Source organism: Battus philenor, unplaced genomic scaffold, assembly GCF_028537555.1.
Source record: "Battus philenor isolate CCGP_79_NKW_IND1 unplaced genomic scaffold, ilBatPhil1.0.hap1 SCAF_20, whole genome shotgun sequence".
In the NCBI taxonomy this organism is placed as follows: Eukaryota; Metazoa; Arthropoda; class Insecta; order Lepidoptera; family Papilionidae; genus Battus; species Battus philenor.
Window position 1 is genome coordinate 7,398,089 of NW_027181683.1, and position 25,889 is coordinate 7,423,977.

General features: G+C 31.9%; 2 protein-coding genes across 3 annotated transcripts; one reads left to right on the forward strand and one right to left on the reverse strand.

Annotated features, from left to right (window-relative positions):
* Positions 1-436: 436 nt before the first annotated feature.
* On the reverse strand, positions 437-21,860 carry LOC137922737 (acyl-CoA-binding domain-containing protein 5). Its single transcript, XM_068765785.1, has 9 exons — positions 21,650-21,860; positions 8,607-8,718; positions 8,404-8,485; positions 6,734-6,878; positions 5,252-5,349; positions 4,473-4,539; positions 4,141-4,241; positions 2,536-2,671; positions 437-2,203 (listed from the first exon to the last, which is right to left on the reverse strand). Exons 1-8 carry the CDS (start codon positions 21,708-21,710, stop codon positions 2,540-2,542), a joined length of 798 nt encoding a protein of 265 aa, XP_068621886.1. The 5' UTR covers positions 21,711-21,860; the 3' UTR covers positions 437-2,203; positions 2,536-2,539.
* Positions 21,861-22,615: 755 nt separating this feature from the next.
* On the forward strand, positions 22,616-25,171 carry Nacalpha (nascent polypeptide associated complex protein alpha subunit). Of its 2 annotated transcripts, none has more exons than XM_068765722.1 (6): positions 22,616-22,694; positions 23,159-23,302; positions 23,557-23,678; positions 23,787-24,005; positions 24,392-24,553; positions 24,924-25,171. In XM_068765722.1, the coding sequence occupies exons 2-6, from the start codon at positions 23,185-23,187 to the stop codon at positions 24,936-24,938; spliced, it is 636 nt and encodes a 211-aa protein (XP_068621823.1). In that variant the 5' UTR covers positions 22,616-22,694; positions 23,159-23,184; the 3' UTR covers positions 24,939-25,171. The 2 variants fall into 2 exon arrangements, with proteins under 2 accessions (XP_068621823.1, XP_068621824.1); XM_068765723.1 differs by lacking the exon at positions 22,616-22,694 and adding an exon at positions 22,738-22,876.
* Positions 25,172-25,889: the final 718 nt, after the last annotated feature.

Sequence of the window (25,889 nt, forward strand, 5' to 3'; positions counted from 1 at the left end):
ACTCGTAATTTTTAAACTAACTTAATAATTCCAATTCAAAAAACGTTTCTGGTACGAGTACAAAAATGTTCTTTTAAAATATAAATCGATACGTTCATCAAAAGATTCCAGGACTGATAAAATTAATAATTATCAAGGGGTGTATCAATATAAAAACGGTTTTAATTTTATGAAAATGTACTCGGTGAAACATACCCAAACAAAAAATATGTGACAGACCACTTAATAGTAGAAATAATGTTTAACTATTTATTTTAATATGCTTTATTAAAATAAGTGGACACACTCCTGTTTGAGGCTGTTTTCCATGCAGTTACAAAAAACACCCACTGTAAAAATTATCTATAGATTTCGGGGTCATAATAGGAAATCAGGATTTTTTTATTAATTAAGAAAATAAAGGTCAAGACAATCTTCATATCCACACGTCTTTATTACCTAAATATCACATAAAATTACGAAAATAACCAACGTAAAACTAAAATAACAGAAACTTAATATCCATACAAATATAAATGTCAATAATATGAGTACTTCAAATTAAAAAACTAGAAATCCTTTTCACAGATTGGATGAAAGCTTAAACGTTAGTTTAAAATAAAACGACCGTTCTTTTTTTTTAGATAAATCTGATACGTCAATAATTGAGGGGACAAAATTTTAAAAACAGTCGTTAAAAGGATTAACTTTATTTTGTCCTACATGTTACTAAACATTGGTTAAAAAAATTCCAAGTGTAACATATTAAATCAAAAATTATCAATTAAAAGAGGAACAAATTCATTAAAAATATATCCCTTGAAACCTCTACCATTTTTACAGAAATAAAGTAGTCTATTCAATCTTATGAGAAAGTCCTTTTCAAACAATGTAATTTATTACATCAATAAATTCAAAACGAAATTAAGAAAAAGTTAAAAAAGGAGGAAAAAAAAGTTACACATGCTTAATTGAATTCGTCCTTTTCTTGTAATAAAAACATGTTAAAAATAACAATCGGTAATAGTACACATAACATAGAATTCAGAATTCTTGTTTAAAAATATTAATTGCACATAGATTTTTAACCATTTAGATTAAAATGTAGTTTCATTGAAAATAATCTAGTTATTTTTAAACAATATAAAAAGTGAAAACGTTTCTTATAATAAAAAAACCAATTCATAAAAAGGTATATTAAGAATTTATCACCTACCTAGAACCAGAAAACCCACAACACATTATAAATTGAGACCCACATAACATATCACACACTATAGTCTTGCATTATGTTTTATCTGTCACAAGGCAACGGCATTACTTCCTTATTTGTATGTAACTCGGCAAAATTACACATATGGCCTATTTAAGTTATAAAAGTTTATCATTGACAAACGGCATTCCAATTAATCATTTTAATGTTATTTTGCAATAAATATCCTTCGATTTTTGTATTACTTTCTTGTCAAACAATACAATTAACGCTTTAAAAGGATATTATTAGACATTTTGTTGCATATTTACTCAAAGTATAGAGTAAGAAATGATGGAGGCAGCAACAATAAGTCACAAATCGATAAATTAATAAAAATAGTTTCAAAATATTTTTACTTGCACATGCAGGTCTCTTTAGCCGATTCTCACTCCGGAGTTTTTGCGACTCAAAAGTGCTTTCCGTAATAAGTCAACACTTCAACTGTAGGTAAATATGCATCAGAACATCCGTTTTGAGATCATGACCTAAGAAAGTAACTAGCATGATAAAATAGGGCCGCTCATAATATACGTACGCTCTGAAGATGGAAGGGTGTTAAGTACAATAGGGGATTAGTATGTAGAAGTGACACGGGGGAAGTGTTTAAGATAACATAATGATCACCGTTAAGATCACAATGCCAATTATAATTATATCACAATATTTAAGACACCCTTGGACTTCTGGACAATAAAGAAATTATTAAATAATTATTTATTTTTAATAATTTATTCTAATTTCGTTGTAACCAATATTGTGACGTAATATGTACAGTTCACAGAGCGGGGGATTATAGAAATATGAAATTTGGTGACTTATTTTATGAACGGCCCTAAAGCAGGGGGTCAGATAGTATGTTTAATTTTTCGACACGAATTCCGACACTTCACAGTATCGGATACAGGATATCCGAAGTGTAGTGATCGTTGTGACAGTTTACTTCAGTCTACATCGCCAATTGGTTGCAACCTGGAAAGTACAAAAGTTTAAAAAAATATACGTTTACCTTAAAGAGAAATATTTAGCAATCGTACGGCGCCCAATGGCGACCACAGGGGGACTGGTTGCCACTCGGATACTTTCGGACCTCGGATAAGAGCGATGTGCCTTTGTAACTGCCACTTCAGACGAGGAATTCTTAGAGATACATCGATGCCTTTCTTCTACGAATCTCATTTCTGATTCAATCTCGACGTTTTCAGAGCATAGCCGTCTTCATTGCTTTTTGGGTGACCAGGTGGCCTTCTTATAAAGTCCATCATAAACTTAATTTACAAAAATAAAATAGAAATATTAGTTACGTTGTTACGTATGCCTGCGCTGGAATCGCGCGACAAGCCGGTACGCGACGAATGGCCAGAGCGCAAGCACCAACAAGGTGGGCGGGCTCAACTCCTGCCACGGCCACCGCCAACCTGCATCACATCGGGACACTTGCTGCAATGAACATATGTTTATTGAATTACTAAACAACAACCAACTGTAACTAAAATATAACCGAAGTCGTTTTATTCTTATTTTAGACTCCCGAAATCAGACTCCTTGCTGTATACACTCAAAGCGGTTTTTTGTTGTCTTTTATAGGCCGAAGTTATCAATAAAAAAATAGTAAGTGGGACCTTGGCTACCAAGACTAATGAAACGATAGTCGTCGCAAAAGCTGATCACTAAACGTTACTGAAAAAAAGGACCTATAAGTAGTGCAAATCAGTATCTTTAAGTGACAAACGCTATTTTGAACTAATTTATCACACGAAATCTTCGCGTATTGTCAGACTACGAAGGGTCAGCCAGAAATTATTAAAACATAAATATTTATGTTTTAATAATTTCTGGTTATTTCCTAATATTTTATGTTATATCATTACAGATACTTGTCCCTATTTACCGTATTAATTGCAATTGTAAGTAGTAGTAATTTTTAGACTTTAATATATATATATTGTTATAGTTACTCCTACGTTTTTCCTCAAAGTGTGATATACATTGTAAGTACCTTTCTTTTAGCAATGCGTCCGCTTTCAATGAGATTTTGGATAAAGTTCAATAAGCTCCCATTGCTAATTAAAAAAAAAAGATCAATAAACCTTTTCTATGGGTTACTTACACAGTAAATGACTTCATAGAACAGCACATCTTGGGAGTGATGAGTTCGCCTAAAAGCTTTTTCAAAGTGAAGCATTATGAAATGGTGATTTGGTTATAACAAATAGATTATGCCATATAATATTACCCTAATGGAAGCGCATACTAGAGCTTAGAGTTGGTAGCGGGTCCAAAGGCAATTAGTACTTTTTATGAAATATCTTTATTTTTGCGAATAAACATTTTGTTTAACCGTCTTAAATATCTATCGTATTATCACAGACCATTGAATTTTTTTGTTAAGGAGCGGTGGAACAAGGGCGGGAGAGAACCCATACTTTAGGCGAATGAATGAGGAACGTATACTGACGTTAATATTGATGATATCAATAGCTAATCTGCTAATTCACCTGTCCATTATAATGGAAATGAGCTTCGAACATATGATGTTGGTAAATATTTAAAACCACACAACTGCCTGACTTACGAACTGAAGCCACTTACTACCTGATTGTATCTAACATAAAATATATAAAACCGGCTTTTTGTGCATTATACGACCACCTATTACACCGTACAGTAAAATATCTGATCTATTTTATGGTATTTCACCGTCATTTCAACCGTATGACATTCTCTGCTGGACGTAATCCACCACCAAAGTTTTCTAATAAGGCTGATTGGAAGCAGCCTGCATCCAGCATTTTTTGACAATCTTAATCAGATTATCTGTTCACCTTGTGCGCGGACGTTCTACAATACGCATGCCAGTCCGGTCATTTTTATTTACAAAATATTATTTAATAAAAAGTTTCGCTTACATTGAGGAGCCTGCGGTCTCCTTCGACGGCCTTCCTCAGAGCTGCCACGTCGGCCTCAAGCCGCGCAAGCGCACCCGGTAACTGTTCTAGCACCTTCAAATCTGAATAAACGGGAAACCAAAATCACATTAAACTATTTTTGTACATAAAATATTTTTTTCCTTTTTTTAATATGGTCTAGGTCCCATACATATGGCATTGTTAGTTAATTTAGATTTGTTTAAGTAGTTCAAAAAGTACTTTACAAATTTTACTTAACGTAACTTGTGAAATAACCCTGTTTAGATAGAAATAGATCATGCAACACAAATGGTAATTACTGATATACTTACGCGTTAACTGTGACGTGATTTGATAAGCGTGTCCGTTGCTGAGTTGCGGCGCCACTTCCGGATCACTCTACAATCAACACATTTCATGATTTTACATATACAGGTTTTCCCAAAAATCAACGTCAAGCTAATATTAAAAAAAAAAAACAGAAATTAATTAAAAACTCAAGTCTATGTATTTTTTAAATTGTCAAAGATAGATATAGATATAAGTTTACATATATACAGTACATAGTTTGATTGAAAGTACTATTTTTTTTCACTTCCGATCGGGTTATGACGTAAAATCAACATTTTTTATGGCGAAACGTTATAATACGTACCATAAGTGTCATCTTTTTAATTCTCGAATTATATATTTGTTAATATTTTGTCAGATACATCACCGAGTGACTTTTTGACCACGGTTCACAGTTCGAATCCCTTTTTCACAGAAAATATTTTTATAGGTGATGACTGTTCAACTACATTAACTGATTCTTATTAAATCAAAATAAATAAATTGTAGTAATGTTAGAAAAAGTATATAATATCGATAAAAAATATCGATTTATTGTTGACCAAATGTCAATTCAGCCTTGTCTCTGTAGGTCAAATCGTAGTCGTTTATTCATTTATTTATTAATTCCTAGATATATTGAAAATTTATATACATATTTAATTTAATTTCTAGAGATAATAATTCTTTTTAAGTAACCACTTGTGTACGTCATGAGAAGACTCAAGTGAAAAGTGTTGTTATCAGAGTAACGTAAGCAAGTGGTACGTGCTGTACTAACATCGACAGTGTCTATAAACTCGTCGTCTGAGTCGTGACGTGTCCTCGAGACCGAAGTGTCTTGCACTGGCGACGACGCGCCGCTCGCTGAACGGGAACCTACGGACCAATTGAAAGCTTAAAACATATTTTCATAACCATCATCATGTCAGCCTATAGACCCCCACTGCAAGTCAAAGGAATCCCTCAAAGATCGCCACAATGAAAGGACTTAATCCTTCCTCCTAACTGTGAAATATAATTTCAAAACTATTTATATACAAAAAGGGATCAAAACGTAATATATCCGACGAACCCGATCAAATGTCGGACTACGACTTACTCACTACTTACTTAAACAGCATCCACATTTTATTCGTCGGACAGTTAATAGCACTATTTCACCCGTACTTTTGTGGCTGAAAGTGAAAAAGCGTTAACAGTTGTGATGAAATTAAAAGATGCGTTTACATGCCACTATTTTAAAATGTACTCAAGTAAAAATTCCAATATTATTTTCTGTGTAAATTTACCTTTGTTTCTTTTTTGATGATAAAATACAGCAGTTGTAGTTTTCTCCTCGACAAATAAATTATCACCAATGTAAACACATGCTTACTTATTTGTGTTTTTTATAGGTCAATGTAGTGTTAAAATAGTGATAATAACTTTTTTATAGATTAGCACGATAAAGATACATAAACTCAAAGACATTACTACAAGTAAAGTAAATAATGCAATACGAGTATAGACAAGATAACATTAAGATATAACGAGTATAGAACCAGTAATTAGGACTGACGTCGTTGTAAATCAATAAAACACAACTCACTCGAGTCAGCTGGGGTCGTTCACACATTTATAATGTTCACGCATACATCCAACATGGATATAATATTTTATAAAATAATTGCACATAAAGATGTTAGTTTCAAATTATTGTTTTGTATAATAGAACAAATTTCTTCTGTGTTTAGGCAGTCCAATCTATGGGATGAATTTAATAAATGCAAAATGATTACTATTGGGACTGGCCAAAAATATATTTACGTAGCCTAATTATTTTTCATAAATAAAACCTCTTAATTCAAACCTGTCTCAAGTATGGAAAGTAGCTATAAGTTTCGTTTAATATACATATGTAAAAGAAGTCAACTGACACCATCAGACTTGGCACAGTCTTCCGCCTCTGGTATTTCTTGTGGTTGAACCCAGTGTTTCCTTGCTCAAATTGCTTGATTTTGTAAAACATTTTAATACATTTTCGGCAATATACACATGCGCCTACCCAGAATCATACGTTCTGTAAGAAAATCTGATCCACGGGGTTAACTCGGCTATATTTTAAAAACTTTTTAAAAGATCTTTTGTTGCATTTAAATATTCGTGTCTAAAAAAGCTAAAACGCTAATAACGTTTTTAAATAACAAAACCAGATCTAAATCGATCCTATTTGTAAATACTGAAAAAACGGTTGACAGTAATTATGTCATAGAATACTTACATATTGGGGTATTGTGTTCTGAGCGCACGCGTGCGAGCACATCCCCGGCGACCAGCTCGAGGTCGTTGCTGGGAAAACCCTGGTCATCATCGTCAACCGATAGGAACGACGCTACGTCCGAGTTATAAGACATTGTTTCCACTATCTGTGAGTAAAAAGGTTTACGGATAAAATTTAAAAAACTAAGGTAATTCAATTAGGTATCTGTCGTGTGTAGCAAATATATACAATTTTTACAAATGTATGTAACAGTGTTTATATTCATTATTGCGCATAACTTTATTCATTATTATCTGTTTACTGAAATAATATAGATAATGGGCCAGAAATGCGTGTGAATACAAAAATCTAATCAAGGCACAGCAATGTTATGTAAACTTTTCTTTTCACAATTGCTTAATTTTGAAGCCTAAATTAGGAAGACCTGGTTCCAACAAGATGTCACGACATCCTATACATCCAAAAAGTTTTAGCAGTATAACTGATGTTTCTTAGAGCGGACGTTCCGTGGCCTCTCCGCAGCCACTCTCACGCCACGGAATTTTTCTCCAGAACGTACATTTACAACACCCAACACAGAGCATCGTACATCGTACAGCAAATAAACCGACGACGATTGCTCATTCCAAAAACAACATTCGCAAAGAAATGTCTTCTTTCAATACCACGAACGATGTATAAGCTCGTTTTCACAAATTAAGGTCTATATGGCATATACATCAGTTATGTTATTTTTAAAAATTAAATTCATGTCTCCTATCATATTTTACATAAATATAGATTTTCTTTACTTTGCTTTGTATTTTTTATTTTATTTAAAATTCCTTAATGGCCCGTTCTTTTTAATATCTTTTAATAATAATAATTTTGAATCAAAAAACCCTGATTTTGCTTGAAAAGACGTAGCTGTGTTTAAAAAGGGAAAGGCTTCGCTGATAGTCACCACCATCACGTCACACAAATTATCCGCATGCAAACCGTAGATTGATCATAGATTGGCGCAGAGGGAAAAAAAATTTCTTCACTTCAGTGCCGTCTTCTATTGAAGGTTGGCTGTCACTACGGCTATATTACACTTTGACGCTACAGATCTGAACAGCGTCCGCGTCCAGCCATAAAGCGCCTTGTGGATTTTGCCCTAGTTATTAACTGTAGAACATGACTTACGCATTACGCATTTTTAATACTGACATTTTAAAGGTTTTCAGCCGTTAGTTTATTGTTGTGAGCAGTGATCGTCTATACACCACAGCTCTTTAGGTAAAAGGGTTTTCTTGAATTGTTGTCTTGATGAATGCATGTCATGATTACTCTAATGCTATATTTATTACTAGCACCTGTCCCCCAAACGCGCAAACTAAACGAACGCCCCCACAACCACCATTCGACGTGAAATTACATAAAAATCCGTTTCTAGCTGATAAATACTCGGTAAAGACAATATTCCTATCAAATTTCAGATCTTTAAGCCTTATGGTTCCAGATATATGATGATGAATTAAACAGAGGTGATCACGTATATAAGATAGGATTCAAATTAATTTTATGCAGTGCTTTCCAGAGTTTTTCTATACAAAATCTTTGATAACAGTTTGCTTAGGGCCATGCGCTTGGAATACAAGATAGCACATTTGATTAGCCTAGAATTACATATCGTTTCTTTAGCTTACCTTGTGTAACTCGTCCACATAAGCTTGCATCGCTTCCTCTTTTGTCATATTGCCTAATTTGTTCCATGATTCCCACTTTGCCCTAAAATAGGTATAAATATTCACATATTTTAGCAAAGGTTCTACAAAGACTTAAATTTTTTTTATACCAAAGTTTCCAAAAAAATACTTAATATCTAGATCACAAAAACATTGCAACACACCTGCTCACCACGTCCCAAAAGCCTGGTTTTGGCTTGTCACATGGGCCTTCAGTCGCTTGCTTGAAATAACTGTAGAACCTTAGCATCAACTCATTGCTTGGTTGATATGAACCTGTTGACAATATGATTATTACGAGAATCATTTTCATTTAATAATAGAAAGTGCTCTTATGGGATACCGTAACAGTAATTGTTCTTTATTTTTATTGTTCTATGCAAATTTAAAATGTTAAGATTATTTTTTTTTATATAAATATATATATTTACATAAAAAGTAGCAACATTTTGGATATATTAATAGAATTAGGCACAGAGAATAAAATATTTTAGATAAAACTATACACGGTAGGCTAAAGAGAAAAATCTCAAAACTTATCCGTTAGTTATTAGTAAAATAAAGTATGTATATTTATAATATTAACAGATTTTATTCAGTATTTCTAGGAATCGAACTATTCATTAAAAACAAACGATAAATAAATTTAATTGGCAATTCCCTTCAATTCGTTATGCAATAAGAGCGCGGCGCATCAATAGTCTGACTATTGTGTAATGGCTAGAAATGAAAATATATTTTAAAATTCAATCAAACCTCGGTGATAAATGTACAATATATAAATTGAATTAATTTTATTTCTCATGTGTAAACTGTTTTAATAACACGTTTGTAAGAAAAATGTAAGTGAATTGTTGCATTTTGCAGTGTGCACTAGAATTACTATTTAATTCAAAGTTTTCCTTTTTATATAAGGATTTTCGGACGCAAGGAATTCGCCTTTTTGTAAAAATAGTCCTTGCGCCCAAAAACTGCACCCGCGTTATATATTTTCTTATATATGACTGAATTGTCAGTATTTCTGTTTTAATATGCTCTAAACCGAAAGATTTTTTTTTATTTTTCGTGTTGGATGGTCATAACATTTTTAAGTTCACATGTCAATGTTATGTTACTTACAGTTTCAGAGAATTGAAAGAGGACGTTTCTCCTTCATTAACTTACAGCTTAACCTGTCAATAATTAAGCTCGAATGCTTCCAACAGAAAATTCGGTTCAGCCTAATACATGTTTTACCAGATTTGAAACTTACGTCGCTTGGGCTAACAGTCTATGGAGGAATCAAGTACAACAACCTCAAGAGGAGACCCCGGCTTGCACTGTCTTTCAATGCTGCCCCAAAAGGCTTGACTTCGTTTCAAACGATAACTAATTGATACACTAAGAAGTATGAAAAGGTTCCAAGACAAATTAGTTATATACTCGTACAAAGGAAGAATTTCTTCTTCAAATTCCGATTACAATGAAGTAATCAAATTTTTCTTATAATTTAAAAAACGTAAAATTCAATGATATATAAAGTATTTATTACAGATATTCTGGTGTGGTTAAATGTCCAAGTGGTTTGGCGCAATAATAACGACAAAAATATTCCACTGTAAGCAGAAGAGATCCGAATCGATGTTTTTCCCTAGTTGTCAGAACATATAATGAACTATGGCTTTCCAATCCCACCATACAAACAACAACTTATTGAGAGTTAATACCGGATTCATTATGGTCTTCAGAACTTGTCTACCCCTCATCATGACCATTTCCGAAGTTCTTGTTCAAGGTAATCCACTTTTAATCAACAGAGACCCGTTTCTAGTTTCAATATGTTTCAGCTGAGAATCTCATATATCGTATCTTAAAGTTATTTTCGTATGGTACTCAAAATATTATCCCTTTTCTTACGTCCAGATGTTTTTAAACGAACCAAAACTATTTTGTGATCAATACATAAAGTTTTGTCATCGACAAAAATAATACACCTAGTTTAGCCCTTGCAAAATTGGAACAGTAAGAATAAGGCTAGAGCGAACTTTAAAATCAAGTTTTCCGGAATAAAAATGCTTAAACATTGTGTTAATCTAAGTGAGACTACGTTAATACCACGAGTCGTTTTCCACCTTGTGTTGCATTATGCTTCTGTCTTGTAACAGCTCTTCAAAATTGGGTTCAGTCTTTGTAAGATTATGGCGCGCATAATATGATAGAAAATAGAGAAAAACCATTTAAACATAATTTTATTTTTTAACGCCATCTACTCAATGACATTAATGAACATTTACACCTTCGTTAGGCGACATAACTTCATGGTATTGTGTCGAATGATTTTACCAATATTTTTTTTCACACAAAGTGGAATTATCATATTTTGTTGTCCCTCGTCATATGTGTTAAAAAGTATAAAATTTCATAAAAGTTTATATATATTAGCTGGGTTATTGACGATAGTTTACACTTTGTCATGGAATAAGTTGATATAATTGTTTATAGCATTCTATAAAACACAGGATTTTTTTGCTAAATTACCCTCGTAAACAATGAATTCCTCCTAAAAATAAATATTCATTCGAATATAATTGAAATACTCAATATTCACCTACTCCGCAAAACCTGCATCGATGAATAGACTAAAGATAATGATAACGATAGATTGGCCTAAACATAAGTAGATATTTGTATCCTGATTCAATCTCAAGGATTATTTTTCGTGCATTAATCGCCATCCACTTATCACATTGATAAACGTGATATTTATAACACAAACATTCAAAACACGTCTCCAAATTTATCGATTATATTGTTACTTTATTCATAATGTCTTACTCTATAATATGCTCGTCGAGAATTGGAACTTAGCCAACAGAGGTTATCAGAAAGCACTGACGTATGATAGTCACACTCAAAGAGTGCAATGCGATATTTATAATAATATAATTTCCGAATTACTCGATTTTATATCTTCACCAGAAATGACCCACTTAGCCGAACAGTTTTGTTTTTTATTCATGATTGCATCCGACGTAATCATAGTACCGTCTGAATAGAAGGGAACGCCAAATCTTTTATTTCTTAAGTGCCGCGTAAGTTGCAATAGAAAAGGGAAAGTATCTTTAGTGAGGTAAGCGTTGGAGTCGGTAGCTAATTTTGACTACCGCGCAACTCCAACTGTATGACAATCACATACCATTTATTGTGATCGTTTCACATCCGTATGATAAATGAAAAGTTATTTATTTATATTTATTCTGTACTATATTACTACAAAAGCAAATTTAATGCCCAAGGGGTAACTTTAACCATTTAGGGAGAGAAGACATAAATTAATGAGGTAGATGAAATAGATCACATATAATATGATAAAAGTAACTTTAAAAGAACCTGACATTAATATACTTACGATTATTCTGACTATACTAACTTTAATAATATGACAGCAAGCAAGATCGGTCATCATGACTATCTTTAGGCAAGACCGATGCCCTACAGTAGTCTTCTATCGACTGGTATGACCTTAAAAATGTTTGAAATACTCAATGTTATAATAACATATAATACGTATGCTTTTTTAAGTGGCTTTAATATTTATTAACTTGCAGAGAAACGAAAGCAACCGTTTTATTACCTGTACGACGACAGGCTGTGTGTAGTGTTTTTCTAATCCGAAAGATTTATTGTAATTCTGATGTTACAGAAATAAAAATAAATATTTTATGTCTTATTTCATAACAAAATTGATAAACAATACATTTGATAAGGTACAAAAATTACAAATGGAAAAATCTAAACAAACTAGCAACTGTTATTTTAATAACTTGAAAGTTTGAAGTGAAAGGCTGAATAATTAATATCGTACTATTACACAGGAGAAAGTATATGGTAGTGGATGAACTTTTATGGCGCCCGGTAACCACTAAACGTATAACTATTCAATGAAAACGATATATGAATATTGACATCATCTTTTTATGTACAAATGTTCTGTGTTTTACACCTTCACAATATAATTTTCCATAGCGAAACACTTTGAACATATATACAATTGTTCTAAATAAGAAAAACCGCCTCTTGTACTATATGAATTCTTTTTTTTTGTTCTATTTATTGTCTATGGTGTACAAAAAAGTGTTATTAATAAATTAAAAAAAAATTCTTGTAAGGTACTGAAGATAGTTTCATAGTCAATCTCTACCAATCACAAAGACACGTTACAAAAATTTAACTATGATGTCTCGATTGATTTTAATGCGTTTGATTTGAATACAGACCAGTCGGATTGTTCAACTCTTCGTTTCTACGCGACCAACCATTATTATGGACGATTAAGCATTATTTGGATATATGTACTTTGTACGATAGCATCTGACAGTCGGGACGATCGTTATGACAATAGTGCGAACATCTGGCATTCAAACAATAGAATTCTTAATAAAACATTTTTTTCGTATTTATTCTAATAACGAATCTTTTACATAACACGGTGAATGTAAACTGTAAGACTACCGCGAACCGCCTAGAAGACAATATCCGTTAAATAAACAGGTAGTGAAATAATAAAAACTGATAAATGCAACGTCTACTTAAACATTAATAACTTCATACTGTAATATGAATAATTTACATGCTAATTTATTTAAAAAAATTCCAATTACAGAGTCCATATGTTAGAAAAAAAAAAACCAACCGCATGAAAACAACATTATCATTTTTAATTTTAAGTTACTGTATTAAACAACTCTTATTTTATTAAAATGATTACGTGAAACACTAATAGAAGTGTATTCATGTATCAAAAATCTACTTAAAATTTTGGTGAATATCATACACTTAAAAATTCTAATTACAAAACCACGAGACCAGAAGTTTTGTAATGAATATAATTGAGCAATTTATTATTTTTTACACTAATATCCGTTAACACACTGCACCATTTTACAATCTACTTTCTCGAACACCTGTCTTAAGTTGTATTAGGGGGACCGTAAAGTAATGCCGTTTCTGTCGACATATTTTACAAAAAAAAAACCGATTGATTTTTACTGTTCCGGCATTGAAAATTTGTATACAAATTATCGTTGGTAGGTTGTTGATAGCTAAGGTGAATATATTGTTGATTAGAAATAAAAACTTGATAAAAATGTAGTCGTGTGAATTTAACTTAAGAAAGAGACGTTACTTTCCCGTTCCCCTAATATAAACGAACTGCTATGTTCTTAATTTGGTTTGCGCTTCACACCGTTCGAAAATAAATTCATAAACATTATACTGATTTCATTAAAACCTCTTAATAACGACGTACGATAAAATGATTTTCTTGAACTTCCTGCACAAAAGTTTCTGACGATTAATCACGTTATTTGAATATCAAGATAAGTCAATAAGTCTTGTTATGTTAGCGAAGAATAATATTGACGCCTCCGTGAAGTATAATACAAGAAATAAAATCCATTTCATAAAAAAAAAATTACAGCATTTCATATACGACGTTCGTTCGTTTTTATTATACGAAATGATAGGTATTCATTTATATAAACAGTACGAAACATTTCGTCCAATATCCCGCAGTGCCTTAATGCAAATTTCTGAAACAAATGTGTGTGACAGTGAAACTTTTCTCAATTCAAATCTCTTTCGCAAGCTAATGGTTGATCAACGAGCTAAAGAAAGGACTATGCATTTCTCTGTGCGATCTAATAAGAAGCGAGGTGATCCGATGAAGTCATTGACAAGTTAAATAGACAGTGGACCACATAACTGTCCGTCCACCGTCTGTTTGTAGATTATACTTTTAATATTTAAAGATAAGTTTATTTAAAACTAGTAGAGTACATTTTACGAAAGATTGGACATAAAATAAAATTATCCAAAAGATATTTGGCTCTTTTGAACAAGTGGGAGTATATACCATTGGTAATTTATTTAAGATACACATCGTAAGTTATCTAAAATAAAGCACATAGACGACGATAAAGTTGTCACGCTGTCGAGAACAAGTAGAATTAAGTAATACTTGTACAGGATAATGGTGCACATATTAATACAATTTATATTACAAAATAGAGCTGTTCATGCAATCTATGATATGAGATCTAGAAACTAAAGTTTTAGTGAAGAAAATATAATGACGGTATATAGGCGATATATACATATGACAATTTATATAATATCTTACAAACAGGTTAAAGATAAAAGCCTGTTATACCCTTTCTTTCATAAAATTAGCACCTCTATGAGGGCAAGATTACACGGTATTACATATACATAATAATCAATTTAAAAAATTAATTAACCAAAAACTTGTTAAAAAAAAGTCATATATATGCAATATTTACGTGATAATAAAGCTCGAGAATGATTTTTTATATGTACTACAAATACAGTAGTAGAATACTGTATTTGTGGTACACATAAAAACTTGTCTTTGATTGTTGTGGATTCTTCTCCAATCAGGGCGCTTTCGGAACTCTCGTAACTTTAATTGAACTGGTGTTTGTTCATAATATGTAATTTATTTATTTATTCTTACAAATCAATGTCATCGCCCTCAAAGTAATCCCCGTCTGATAAAACGCACTTTCGCCAACGTTTTTTTCCAGTCCTAGAAACAGTCGAAATAGTCTTTCCCAGTATAGACTTCAAGACCTTCGTCGGTTCGGTTTTTATCTTCTCAATCGTATCAAAACTGCATCCCCGCATCGGCATTTTGAGTTTGCTGAATAGCCAAAAATCGCACGGAGCCAAATCAGGTCCTGAATTCCCGATTGCTCGCGTAGGTAGATACACGAAGCTTCCAGAGTCTTATGCGCGGTATAACCGCAGCGACCGACAGTTCGGTTTTAATTTGAGTGAAAGTTTACAGTTTACCAAGTTTACAGGCGAATTAAGAAAGCAAAAAATGTTGTCTTTAAAACTGGAGCTTATTGGTCAGCAAGCTATGTTTACAAAATTTCTCATTCAATATTCAGAAACAACTACAGAAGTTAGTTATGAAATTTCTTGAATGATGGCAAAGCGAAGTCGGGGCGACTTTGACTTTTCAAGACAGATTTTCGGAGTTTAAAAAGTAAAATCTCTGTTGGACATATTCAGCAATCCTTTCACGATTTCAGTTGAAAATGCGCCAGAGTCAATGCAGTTAGAAATTATCGACATTCAAAACGACCAAGATTTCCGCAACAAATTCAACGAAGGAGACTTGCTGAACTTTTACCGTTGCACTGATAAAAATATGTACGAAGAGTTGCGCGTAAACCCTCTGAAATGTGCCAGCTTATTTAGTTCTACCTATATATGTGAACAAACTTTTTCAATACTAAATATTAATAAAACAAAAAATCGAAACCGCTTTGCAAATGAAAGTTTTGAAGGAGTTTTACGGGTTGCTACAAGTAAATTTGAGGCAAATATAAAAAAGATTGTAGCACTATGCAGTGCCACGCTTCAAATTAATAAATTCCTTTTCAATTTTAATAAATTGTTATCAATTCTTTATTGTCTTTAATTACCTATACTTCTGGCGGCCGGTCCGCCATCAGTTCATGATTTGCCCGAGTGGCCCCTAGTCTTAATAAGTCTGTGCAACCATGATTTAAATACAATGTAACATTTATTTGATGAATATAACTTTAAAAGGCTTAATAAGCAATACATAGGAATGTATAGCTTATTAAATTTATCTCAGCAAAAAGCTTTAAAACTTGATATACCTGTTTCCAAATCAGTCTGTATAAAGTGATTACTGTGAAATATTTTACATTAATTTATTTTTTTCTCTTGGAATGCGACAGGAGGACTTCTGGTGGCACAAAGTCTACAGGGACAGATAATAAACAATAATTAATTTTATTACGATATTTATTATTTCTGAAACGATAGATTTTTGGTTAGGCTGTACCATGCATTAATTCAGTAAAGATTAAAGTAACAAACGAATAATACATTCAACCCCTTAAAGTTTTAACACTTATTATTAAACAACCTGTATACTGTCTATCCAAATAGCACGTGAAGAAAGTCCCATGCAATAACTCCCATAAAAATTTCCCGCATTGATGTTAAATTTCGTTGCCCATTTATTTAAGTGCCCAAAAATTTACCTTCGTATACGTTCAGTACATATAAAGAAATAAGAATGTTTAAGCGAAAAAGCCAAAGTTTATTCGTTTTACGGCGAAGAAAATTGTTTTAACTGTACAATTTATATATGGTGTAAGTGAACTTAACATTGGAATGTCCCTGAAGCTCCTCAAATTGATCACAGGAATTGCGATGATGGCGTGCGAGACATTATTTAACCATTTATTGTTTGCAGGTTGCCATTTATATCTTTACAATGTTTATGAGAGCAGCCCACTAAAGACGTTAGACCTGTTTGCAATAACTAAACTTGTGGGTATCCACGAAAAGCCTCGATTTGGGCCGTTACATTGTTTATAAAATAACTTTCCGTAACACAATCTTTTATCACCAAAGGTAAATAATTTTATAACTTAAAAAATAAAAGCTTTTTTCTTTTACTTTAAGCTTAGTTAATTTTGGCTTCATGCTTGTTAATTAGTAATATGTTCGATGCTATAAAAACACGATACTATGTACCTTTACGTGATACACATTTTTGCTGCTAGTTAAAAAACTGTGCTGGAAGTTTCTTCATTGAATACATACCGTTACTTTGTTCCTGACCAAAACCGCAACAAAATTCATAAAAAATGTATTATTTTGTTCTGATTATCATGGGGTCAGTAGGTCTGATGGTCTGGGCCGACTGTTGACCCATAGATCGCTGGTTCACATCCCGTTTGAAGGACTATATATTGAATTGTAATTTATATATTTATAATTGTAATGTATTTTGTCGTTAATAAAAGCGCGAACCGAATATTTTAATTTTGAACATAAGGAATATAAGGTGAAATATCTGAAGAATATATCGAACTTTTGTATTATTAAAAGTTACGTTGGAGTTGCCAACAGATCAAGAAAAAATTTGTGAAATCAAACAGTTTTATTTCTTTGCAGTAAAAAGGCCTAAACTGAAGCTTGCGGAAACCTCGAGTTTAGTTATCAAAAACGAGAAATAAATGCAATCTACGCGCCGGCCACTCAAATCTGAGGAATATGTAAATACTAATAAGGCAGTAGTGACATATCGTCAAAGAATAAAAATCGTGTACATTTAAATTCCTATGCCATTGACACCGTCCTTATATCACTAACTTCATGACCCTGTTTTGGTCGGCATACAGTAAAATCATTCAGCCATTACAAAAATGGACACCCAACATCGTAAGCCTAATGAATGATAAAATAAAAACTTCGTTCACAACGAGCGTGCGGATGGAGTTGAACGATGACAAGCGATCTGTATAGGAGTTAACCAAGATTCAAGAAAAGTCGGACAATGGGTGGTTCTATTGGTTCACAAAAACATTTGAGTCTGGTTTTTACATAGAAGATTTTTGTATTACAGATTGATTCTATTACATAGTCGCTATTGAAAAAGATTTTTAGAATTGTTAAAAAAATTAGAACAAAGATGGGATAGAATCATGTTTAAGATATACATACATTTATTATTTATTTACAATTACATGAATAGTCAAATAAAATAAATAAGGTCATTATCCAACATCGCCGGCAGGAAGTCTACGAAAGTCCTAGGATAGAATGAAAAACATTAAGTATTGTAAACGTTCTGTATATAGGAATTCACTAGGATATTCTTTGTGATTAACTGAATTAAATAAAAATAAACCCACGTGCCTCAACTGAACTCGACCGGTTGTCACGCGACATTCACTCGAAACATCAATGGCCCCTGCTAACCGGGTGAAGGTAATTTTGTCCGCAAAAGGAAAGCAAAAGTGGTGTTGTAATAACGCTTTTAACGATTCTGGTCAGTTTTTGCCCAAGTTTACATACTGGAGACTTCAATGTGCTTTACTTACACTAAATACTTTTTGATTACTTTGACCGCATAACCACGATATTCTCTTTATATGAGAAGCAAAAAGTGTTTTATCACATTTATCTTTGCTTAACATAAAAATGTGTAATTAAAATAAAAATATAGTCATCTAACTATATTCACAGAAATTGTTATAGTTATTATAATAACGGCAACTCATTAATATTTTTATTTAATTTTAATATGAATAGTAGGCGCTAATTTTTATTTAATAATACTTTAATTCTTTCCATGACAGTTGAAAACTTGTAGTATATTTTTTTGCAAATGTAGGTGTAAGTATACTACAGTGCTACCGAGACCGACTGTACCGCGCCTTACGTATGTGTGCGGTGAGTCGGTGCTCCGCTAGCATTATACCTACTTACTAGCCAAAGACGCCTTAGTGAATCTTGGCTTGGACTATTCAGGTTGTTTACGAGAAGAACGTTTGCCGAGAGGAAACCTAAGCTTGGTTACGCATCTAGCATTCTTCAAAGTGCTTGAGATGCTGATTCAGTACATAAAATTACTTGTACTAAAGCAGTCCCATGTATCGGTTTTTCTTCAACTTAATAATATTTGCCAACTATACTGCTACAGCAGTAATCAGTGGTAAAGGACAGGGACCTACAAAAATATGTCGCAAATTTGTTCATCAGTTACCTGCTTAACAATGTCATTACTAACAACGAAGAAAAACATCACAGGAAAACTGGCATATCTTTAGAATATTTAACATTTAGTACCTTTTTCTTTTTATTATTATAATATAATTTTGCTGTCGATAAGTTTTTCTAGTAACGACATATCATGTAAATTGTGCTCAACAAACTTATTTTGGTGCTCTTATAGCTAAGGACCTTTTTCTTTCCTTTTCTAATATATAAAATTCTCGTGTCACGGTGTTCGAACTTGAACTCCTCCGAAACTGCTTGACCGATTTTTACCAAATTTTAAATGCGTATTCAGTATGTCTGAGAATCGGCTACTATCTATTTTCCATACCCCTAAGTGATAAGGGTGGTCCACCCCTAAATTTTATTTTAAATTTTTTAGACAATTTTTTTGGTTTTTATTTTATTATGATACAGCATACAAATATACATACAAACCTAAATTTTCACCCCTCTACGATCAACCCTTATCTTACATTTGTTAATTAAAAACTTTAATTTTTTTTTGCAAAACAACATTTGCGGGATCAGCTAGTTTTTCTATAATTGTACTGGTGTTTTTTTAGCAACTTTTTGTTTATCCTTTAAAGCCATCGGCCATCATATTCCAGAGGTATTGCCATCTTGAGATTGTACTCAATTGTATTGTCAGTCTAGTGTGGTAGAAAATAGCAGCTATGGCAGACTGAATGCTATTATGGAATAAATTTTGTAAGTTAACAATGTTGAATTTCAACCCACCCACTCTCTTCTTGGGATATGCCTTGGCATTTGGAATATTACAATTATATATATAATCTTGTAAAATGATAATATTAGGGATTGAGATTCCTGGTTCTTTTATTTATCAGATAAAACTGTGCAGTGATTCTTATTATAGAGATTATGGATATACTCATGCTGGTGTATTAGATTATCATGAATTATTTTGTGATGTCACATAAAAAATGTTATGATGTAACACTTTTGTTTACAACAAATTCAAACAAATGTTGATATAGGTATAATATATAACTTCCTTCCTCTGCTCTTCAGAAAAGATATTAATATCCTCCAAAATATGAGAGACATAAGTAGACTAATACAGGCAGTGTTAATAAAAGCAGCAGACATGGGCCCACTTATTTTTTCATTTTTTGTGATCTAAGCTTTAAAGAAAATTAAAACTCTTATTTTCCTTAACCATTTAAAAACTGGATTTAAATCTGGAGTTTAGCTGAAATATGCATAATGAAGATACAATAAATTACTAAAATTTTATTCCAGTTGAACTAAACAAAATTATTAAAATACCACAGTGAAAATGGTGACAAGATATTCTTGAGTACTGGCTTAATACATTTCAACAATATTAATACATGGAAATGTAAAACATATTCAAATGTACAAGGTATGATTCAAAAATATGGTGCCTAATTTTATTAGAAACAAAGTATTAATTTACTTCAAATTTAAACTATTTTTTTTTCAAAGTACTTCCCTTAGCTAACAATCACTTATCCCAACATTGATTCCACAATTACAAGCACTTTTGAAATGCTTGCAGAAGGCCCGTATGCTGCTCTATCATGGCTCATTCAAAGTTGAGAACTGTGTCAAAACAGTTTCTTTCAAGCTTGGTTTTTTTTGTTATATGATGCTAAATCTGGAGAGTGAGGTAAATTTGGATAGACAGTCATATTTTTTGTAAAATGCAAAACAGTATTAATTTGTGGCACATCACAATGTTATGATGGTGAAGGATACCCTTGAACCAGTTAAAATGCTTTGCTTGTATTAATACAAGATGGTCAGTTTCTATGTAATCTCATGATTTGTCAAAAACCTGTTTGTCAAACCATTTTTGCTAGTCTGCACATTTGCAAATCCCCAACTGATTCATTCCCACTATTGAATAGCTCATACCACTTGTAAACAGTCTTGACAAAGTCACCAAACTATCATCATTAACTCATTTAAACATTTCATGAATTTCTCTATCACTTTTTGCAACTTGAAACAAAATTATGTATTTGTTCAAAATGTGTGAAAGATAAAACCTGACTTCACTCCTCTAACTGTGGAAGCTGGTGGACAAGTTGCAACTTGTTTGAATTTGCTACAAATTGTATCAATAAATCACACTAATGAATGTAAGTAATTCTTGGTATAAAAATATGTATGTAGGGTACAACAATTAGTTCTCATCTTTAACCTTAGTAGCACATTTTTGGTAAAAACATATTTTATTACTTTATTGAATGTTCCATTATCAAAAGCGTTAATCATGCCACCACGAATTAATTGTTAAAAAAACATTAATTAATTTTAACAATATCTCAAAAACATCTACAAAGTACATTTTTAATACATTTTAACGTTTTTTTGGGCGTAGATGTTAATAATACAAAACACGGTGATGTCATTTATTTACACACACAAAATCTAAATATTGGAAGATTATCCATTGTTTTGATAGCTAGCAGTAAAGTGATCTTTTGTTATTGCAAATATATTTATTTTAATAGCATTAAATTAACAAGTACCATTAGAATACATCATCAAGGCAAGGAATTTATTTTACACTTCTATTAAATATTTATTATCCCGAGCTTACCACTTTTTGGAAGGCTCCTGATAACATTAACAGCAGCGTTAAACTTCTCCTCCAAAGACATTTTGACACAATCACTAAAACCACAATATTACTCAAGTTAACACGCACTTTGGACTTGGAATAATCACTAAACGAATTATCAGTGACCAACAATTGACATGTTTACAATACAATCGCAGATAAACTAAAGGAACAGCGGCTTGCATATATCCTTCCTTATTCGTTTATAAAAATCGAGAAAATATACCCAAAATATTTATTATATACTATTCTTTTATCTATAGCTTTGCATTAATGTAATAATAGAGATGTCGATCAAAGCTTTATCAATTCAATGTAAAAAACTTAGTGCTACATTCTCTATGGAGGATATATAATAATTTAAGTATCAGGTTATTGTTACTGTGTATATCGATACAAAAATCGATTATTTAAAATGCTTTTCTTTAACATTACCTATATTATACCAAGTCACTCGGAAAATAACCATGTAACTGATATAGCAGGTTTAGTTACTCTTAAGTTCCTTTAATTTAAAGAATTAAAAAGTCATGGTCAATTTTCCGTTGCTGTTACAGAAGAAAACGTTTTTAACGCAAAAGGGCCAACTCAACAAAACTAGTAAAAAATATAAAACGGAATCAACACAAGCAGTTGATTTGACGATGTTCAAAGTATTTTTAACAACCACGTTCGCGTTAGGAGAATTACCCGCTCAGGCCCATTAAACTTCGGTGAAAATTAAAAAAAATCTAATAAAACTGGAATTTTTTTATTAATTAGAGCAAATGCTCAGAATTATGGAAGAAAATTTGGTAACATGTATAAAATAATATTATACATTGGTACTTTTTTTTAAGTGTAGAAAGTTCAATGAACTTAATTTATTTCTAAAATTTCAGTTTCCACAGATAGAGTTTAACTTATTCCAGTTAATATTTTATCTACACTTCTGAAATAGCTATTTTTAGTCTACAAAGTATCCTTTCTGTCAAATCGATTAGAATTGACGGCTCTTTTCCAAATACTGTTCCGACTAAACAAGGTATAAAATCTGGTAATTCAAGTGAAATCCTAGTCTAATTGTGTGCATAGTGATTGGATTCCAAGTTAACGTTTGTTAATTTAGTTATTTTTCAGTTAATTTTCGTGTATAAATAGTGGTTAACACTGACCATCTTCTCCGGCTAACCTTTGCGAAAATACCTATATACCAAAGTGTATAATGTAATGTTCTTTGACTCCCTAATTTATTTTAAAACGTTTGGATTTTTTACCAACATTGTTTACTTTTATTTATAACCACTTGTGCAACACAGTATCTCTGTGTTAATTCCCTAGCATTACGAATAGCTACTTTAAATATGATGATAAACAAGCAATAGAAAAAATTTACTATCGATATTCATACTGCAAAATACAGCTTTATCATTTTTAAATCAAATCTTAACATGGTCCTCCAAAACATTTTAACGTGGTATTTATCATTAATAAATTGGTAACTTTTAGATTACCAAGAAAATCAAATTCACAAAATGCCGGAACTCACTGAATTGGATAAAGCCACAGCCTCTATGACTGAAAAACGTAAAGAAGAAACTGCTTCCTCAGACAGTGATTCTGATGACACTATCCCTGAACTTGAAGACGCTGGTAATTTTATTTTTTATATTCATATTACATATTGAAATAATTTCTTAAATTTGCTGGTAGTTTTCTAATAACGAATTTTGCGAACCTAAAATAGTCATGATAATTTTTTTAAACATGTGGTTTTATTGATAATGTACTTTTTTATTTTTCTTTCTTATATTACTTATTAAATATTTGTCTAATATATTATAATATCGATGATTAAACTACTTATTAATTGCAAAGATTGTTTTTTAAAAAAATCATCAATCTAGGTGCACCAGGGGCTGGAGGCATTACCAATCCCATTGCAGGTATTGACATTGTTTCCAAGGCTAAGCAATCACGCGGAGAAAAGAAAGCACGGAAGATCATGAGCAAACTAGGTTTGAAGCCAGTGAGTGGTATATTTATTTCAAATTTTTGAATTTATTATAGTACCAGATTTTAATTTCTTTAATCCAGTTATAATTGTGTCATGACAGAAATGATAAATTTGTTATAGGTGCAAGGTGTCAACAGAGTGACAATCAGAAAATCAAAGAATATCCTCTTTGTTATCAACTCACCAGATGTTTATAAAAATCCACACTCTGACACTTATATTGTGTTTGGAGAGGCCAAAATTGAAGATTTATCACAACAGGCCACTATGGCTGCTGCAGAACGCTTTAAGGCTCCTGAGAGTGCTGCTTCAGGCAATGATGCTACTGCTGCAGGCACTGTATGTATACACTTTATTAAAAAAATACAATTCCCTGAAACAGTAATGATTATAGATGAGTTACAATTATTATTGGTATTTTTAACTACGGCTATTAAATAATATTTTACAACTATTAGCTATGTATATTGTGCATAAATTTCTTTCTATTTCTACCCACCATTTGATTTGACATGTTAGGCAAAAGTGTTTGAGATTAAAACCAAAGATCAACAGAGTTAGGTAAATATAGATAATTAGATAAAGACAATACAAAACAGCCTAGCCAAATATCTTGTTCTTGTTCCTGACATGCTGTTTTGTTGTTTTGTTACTGACTTTAAAATTGACAAATTTATTAATTTTGTTTCCCACATTATCATTGGATTTGTTTGCAATGATTTCAGACAGTAGCACCTATAGCAGAAGAGGAGGATGAAGAGGGTGTGGATGAGTCAGGAGTTGATGAAAAGGATGTGGAGATAGTAATGACTCAAGCAAATGTCTCACGGGCACGGGCTGTCCGTGCATTGCGCAATAATCAATCAGACATTGTCAATGCTATTATGGTTAGTACCTTATTCATTGTAGAGCAATTATTAGTGTTACAATATTACTATTTCATTTTTGTATGCAAATACTGATAATTATATAGTAATATCATGTTTGTTGGTTTCTACATGTTGACTAACCGCTACTTATTTTTCTACTAATTCCATACTATTACTGTCCTTTGTACTTTTTTCTTAATTGATATTTAACTATGTATTTCTTTCTAACAATAGAGTATAGATGCTTTATTACCTTGTTAGAACATAAGGTAAAAAGCAATGATTAATTTTGTTAATATCAGTTGTGGTTATTTGGTATGAGTAGAATATTGTTGTATGGTACATTATTGTTAAATATTTCTCACTATGATTTTTTTTTAATTTCCAGGAGCTGACAATGTAATGTGGTGTCACAAGAATTATTTTTAATATTCCTAGTTTTAAGGCTTTGTTATGTAACTGGTCAGAAGTAAATAATTTTATTATAAACATGTTCAATGCATTTGTTATTAGTAATCAGTAAAACAATCCAAAATTGGAAAAATCTCACACCATTGCCTTCAAAAATTATCGAGTTATAAGTAGACATGAAGATGTAAATAGTTATTTACTTCAAAATACATTATACCAATGTAATGCTTTTTTATTATTTTCCACTCTAAAATTGGTTAAAGGTTTTTACAAAAGATGTGTATAAATAATCTTCTATCTAATCAGGTCAGCTAATAGCCACAAGGCAGTCTCCCATAAATATGATCACAATAAATGGTCTTGCAATTGCAATTTTCCTTAACCTTATCAGGACCATAAGGTTACAGTACCTTATTAAGTCAATTTAGCTAGATGTAATGAATTAATAGTCACTCTAAAATATAATTTATACTAAAAATTAGAAATTAGGAATTTATGGGACAAATATGTTCGTCCCTATGGTCGCTAAGGGTTACTTTCTAATTAAACATCTAAATTTTGGTTCACTTGTTGGTAAGGGTTGTTTTGTTGTAAATAATGTACATTTGTTACTTAGTATCCTTTTATTTACTTATTTATATATAAATATAATAGGGCAAGTTGTTTGTGGTACTCGGTGAAACAATTCCTGTTAGTGTAGCAAAGGTGCACTTGTATTATTTGTGCGGTTTTCTTTTTTGTACTTGGCACAATGTATGCACCTCTTTCTGGCATTCGACTTTTCCATTGGCTGCAATAGTAATTGTCGTTTCACTGCTTTGCGCACACTATTTCTTGCAGTTGGAAGGCCTCTTTGCCTGTTGGTAAAACCATTTATCAAACTCCAAGCAACAAATTGTCTGAATTGCGAGGTCGACAACAGAGATCCTTTAATTTTTTTTTG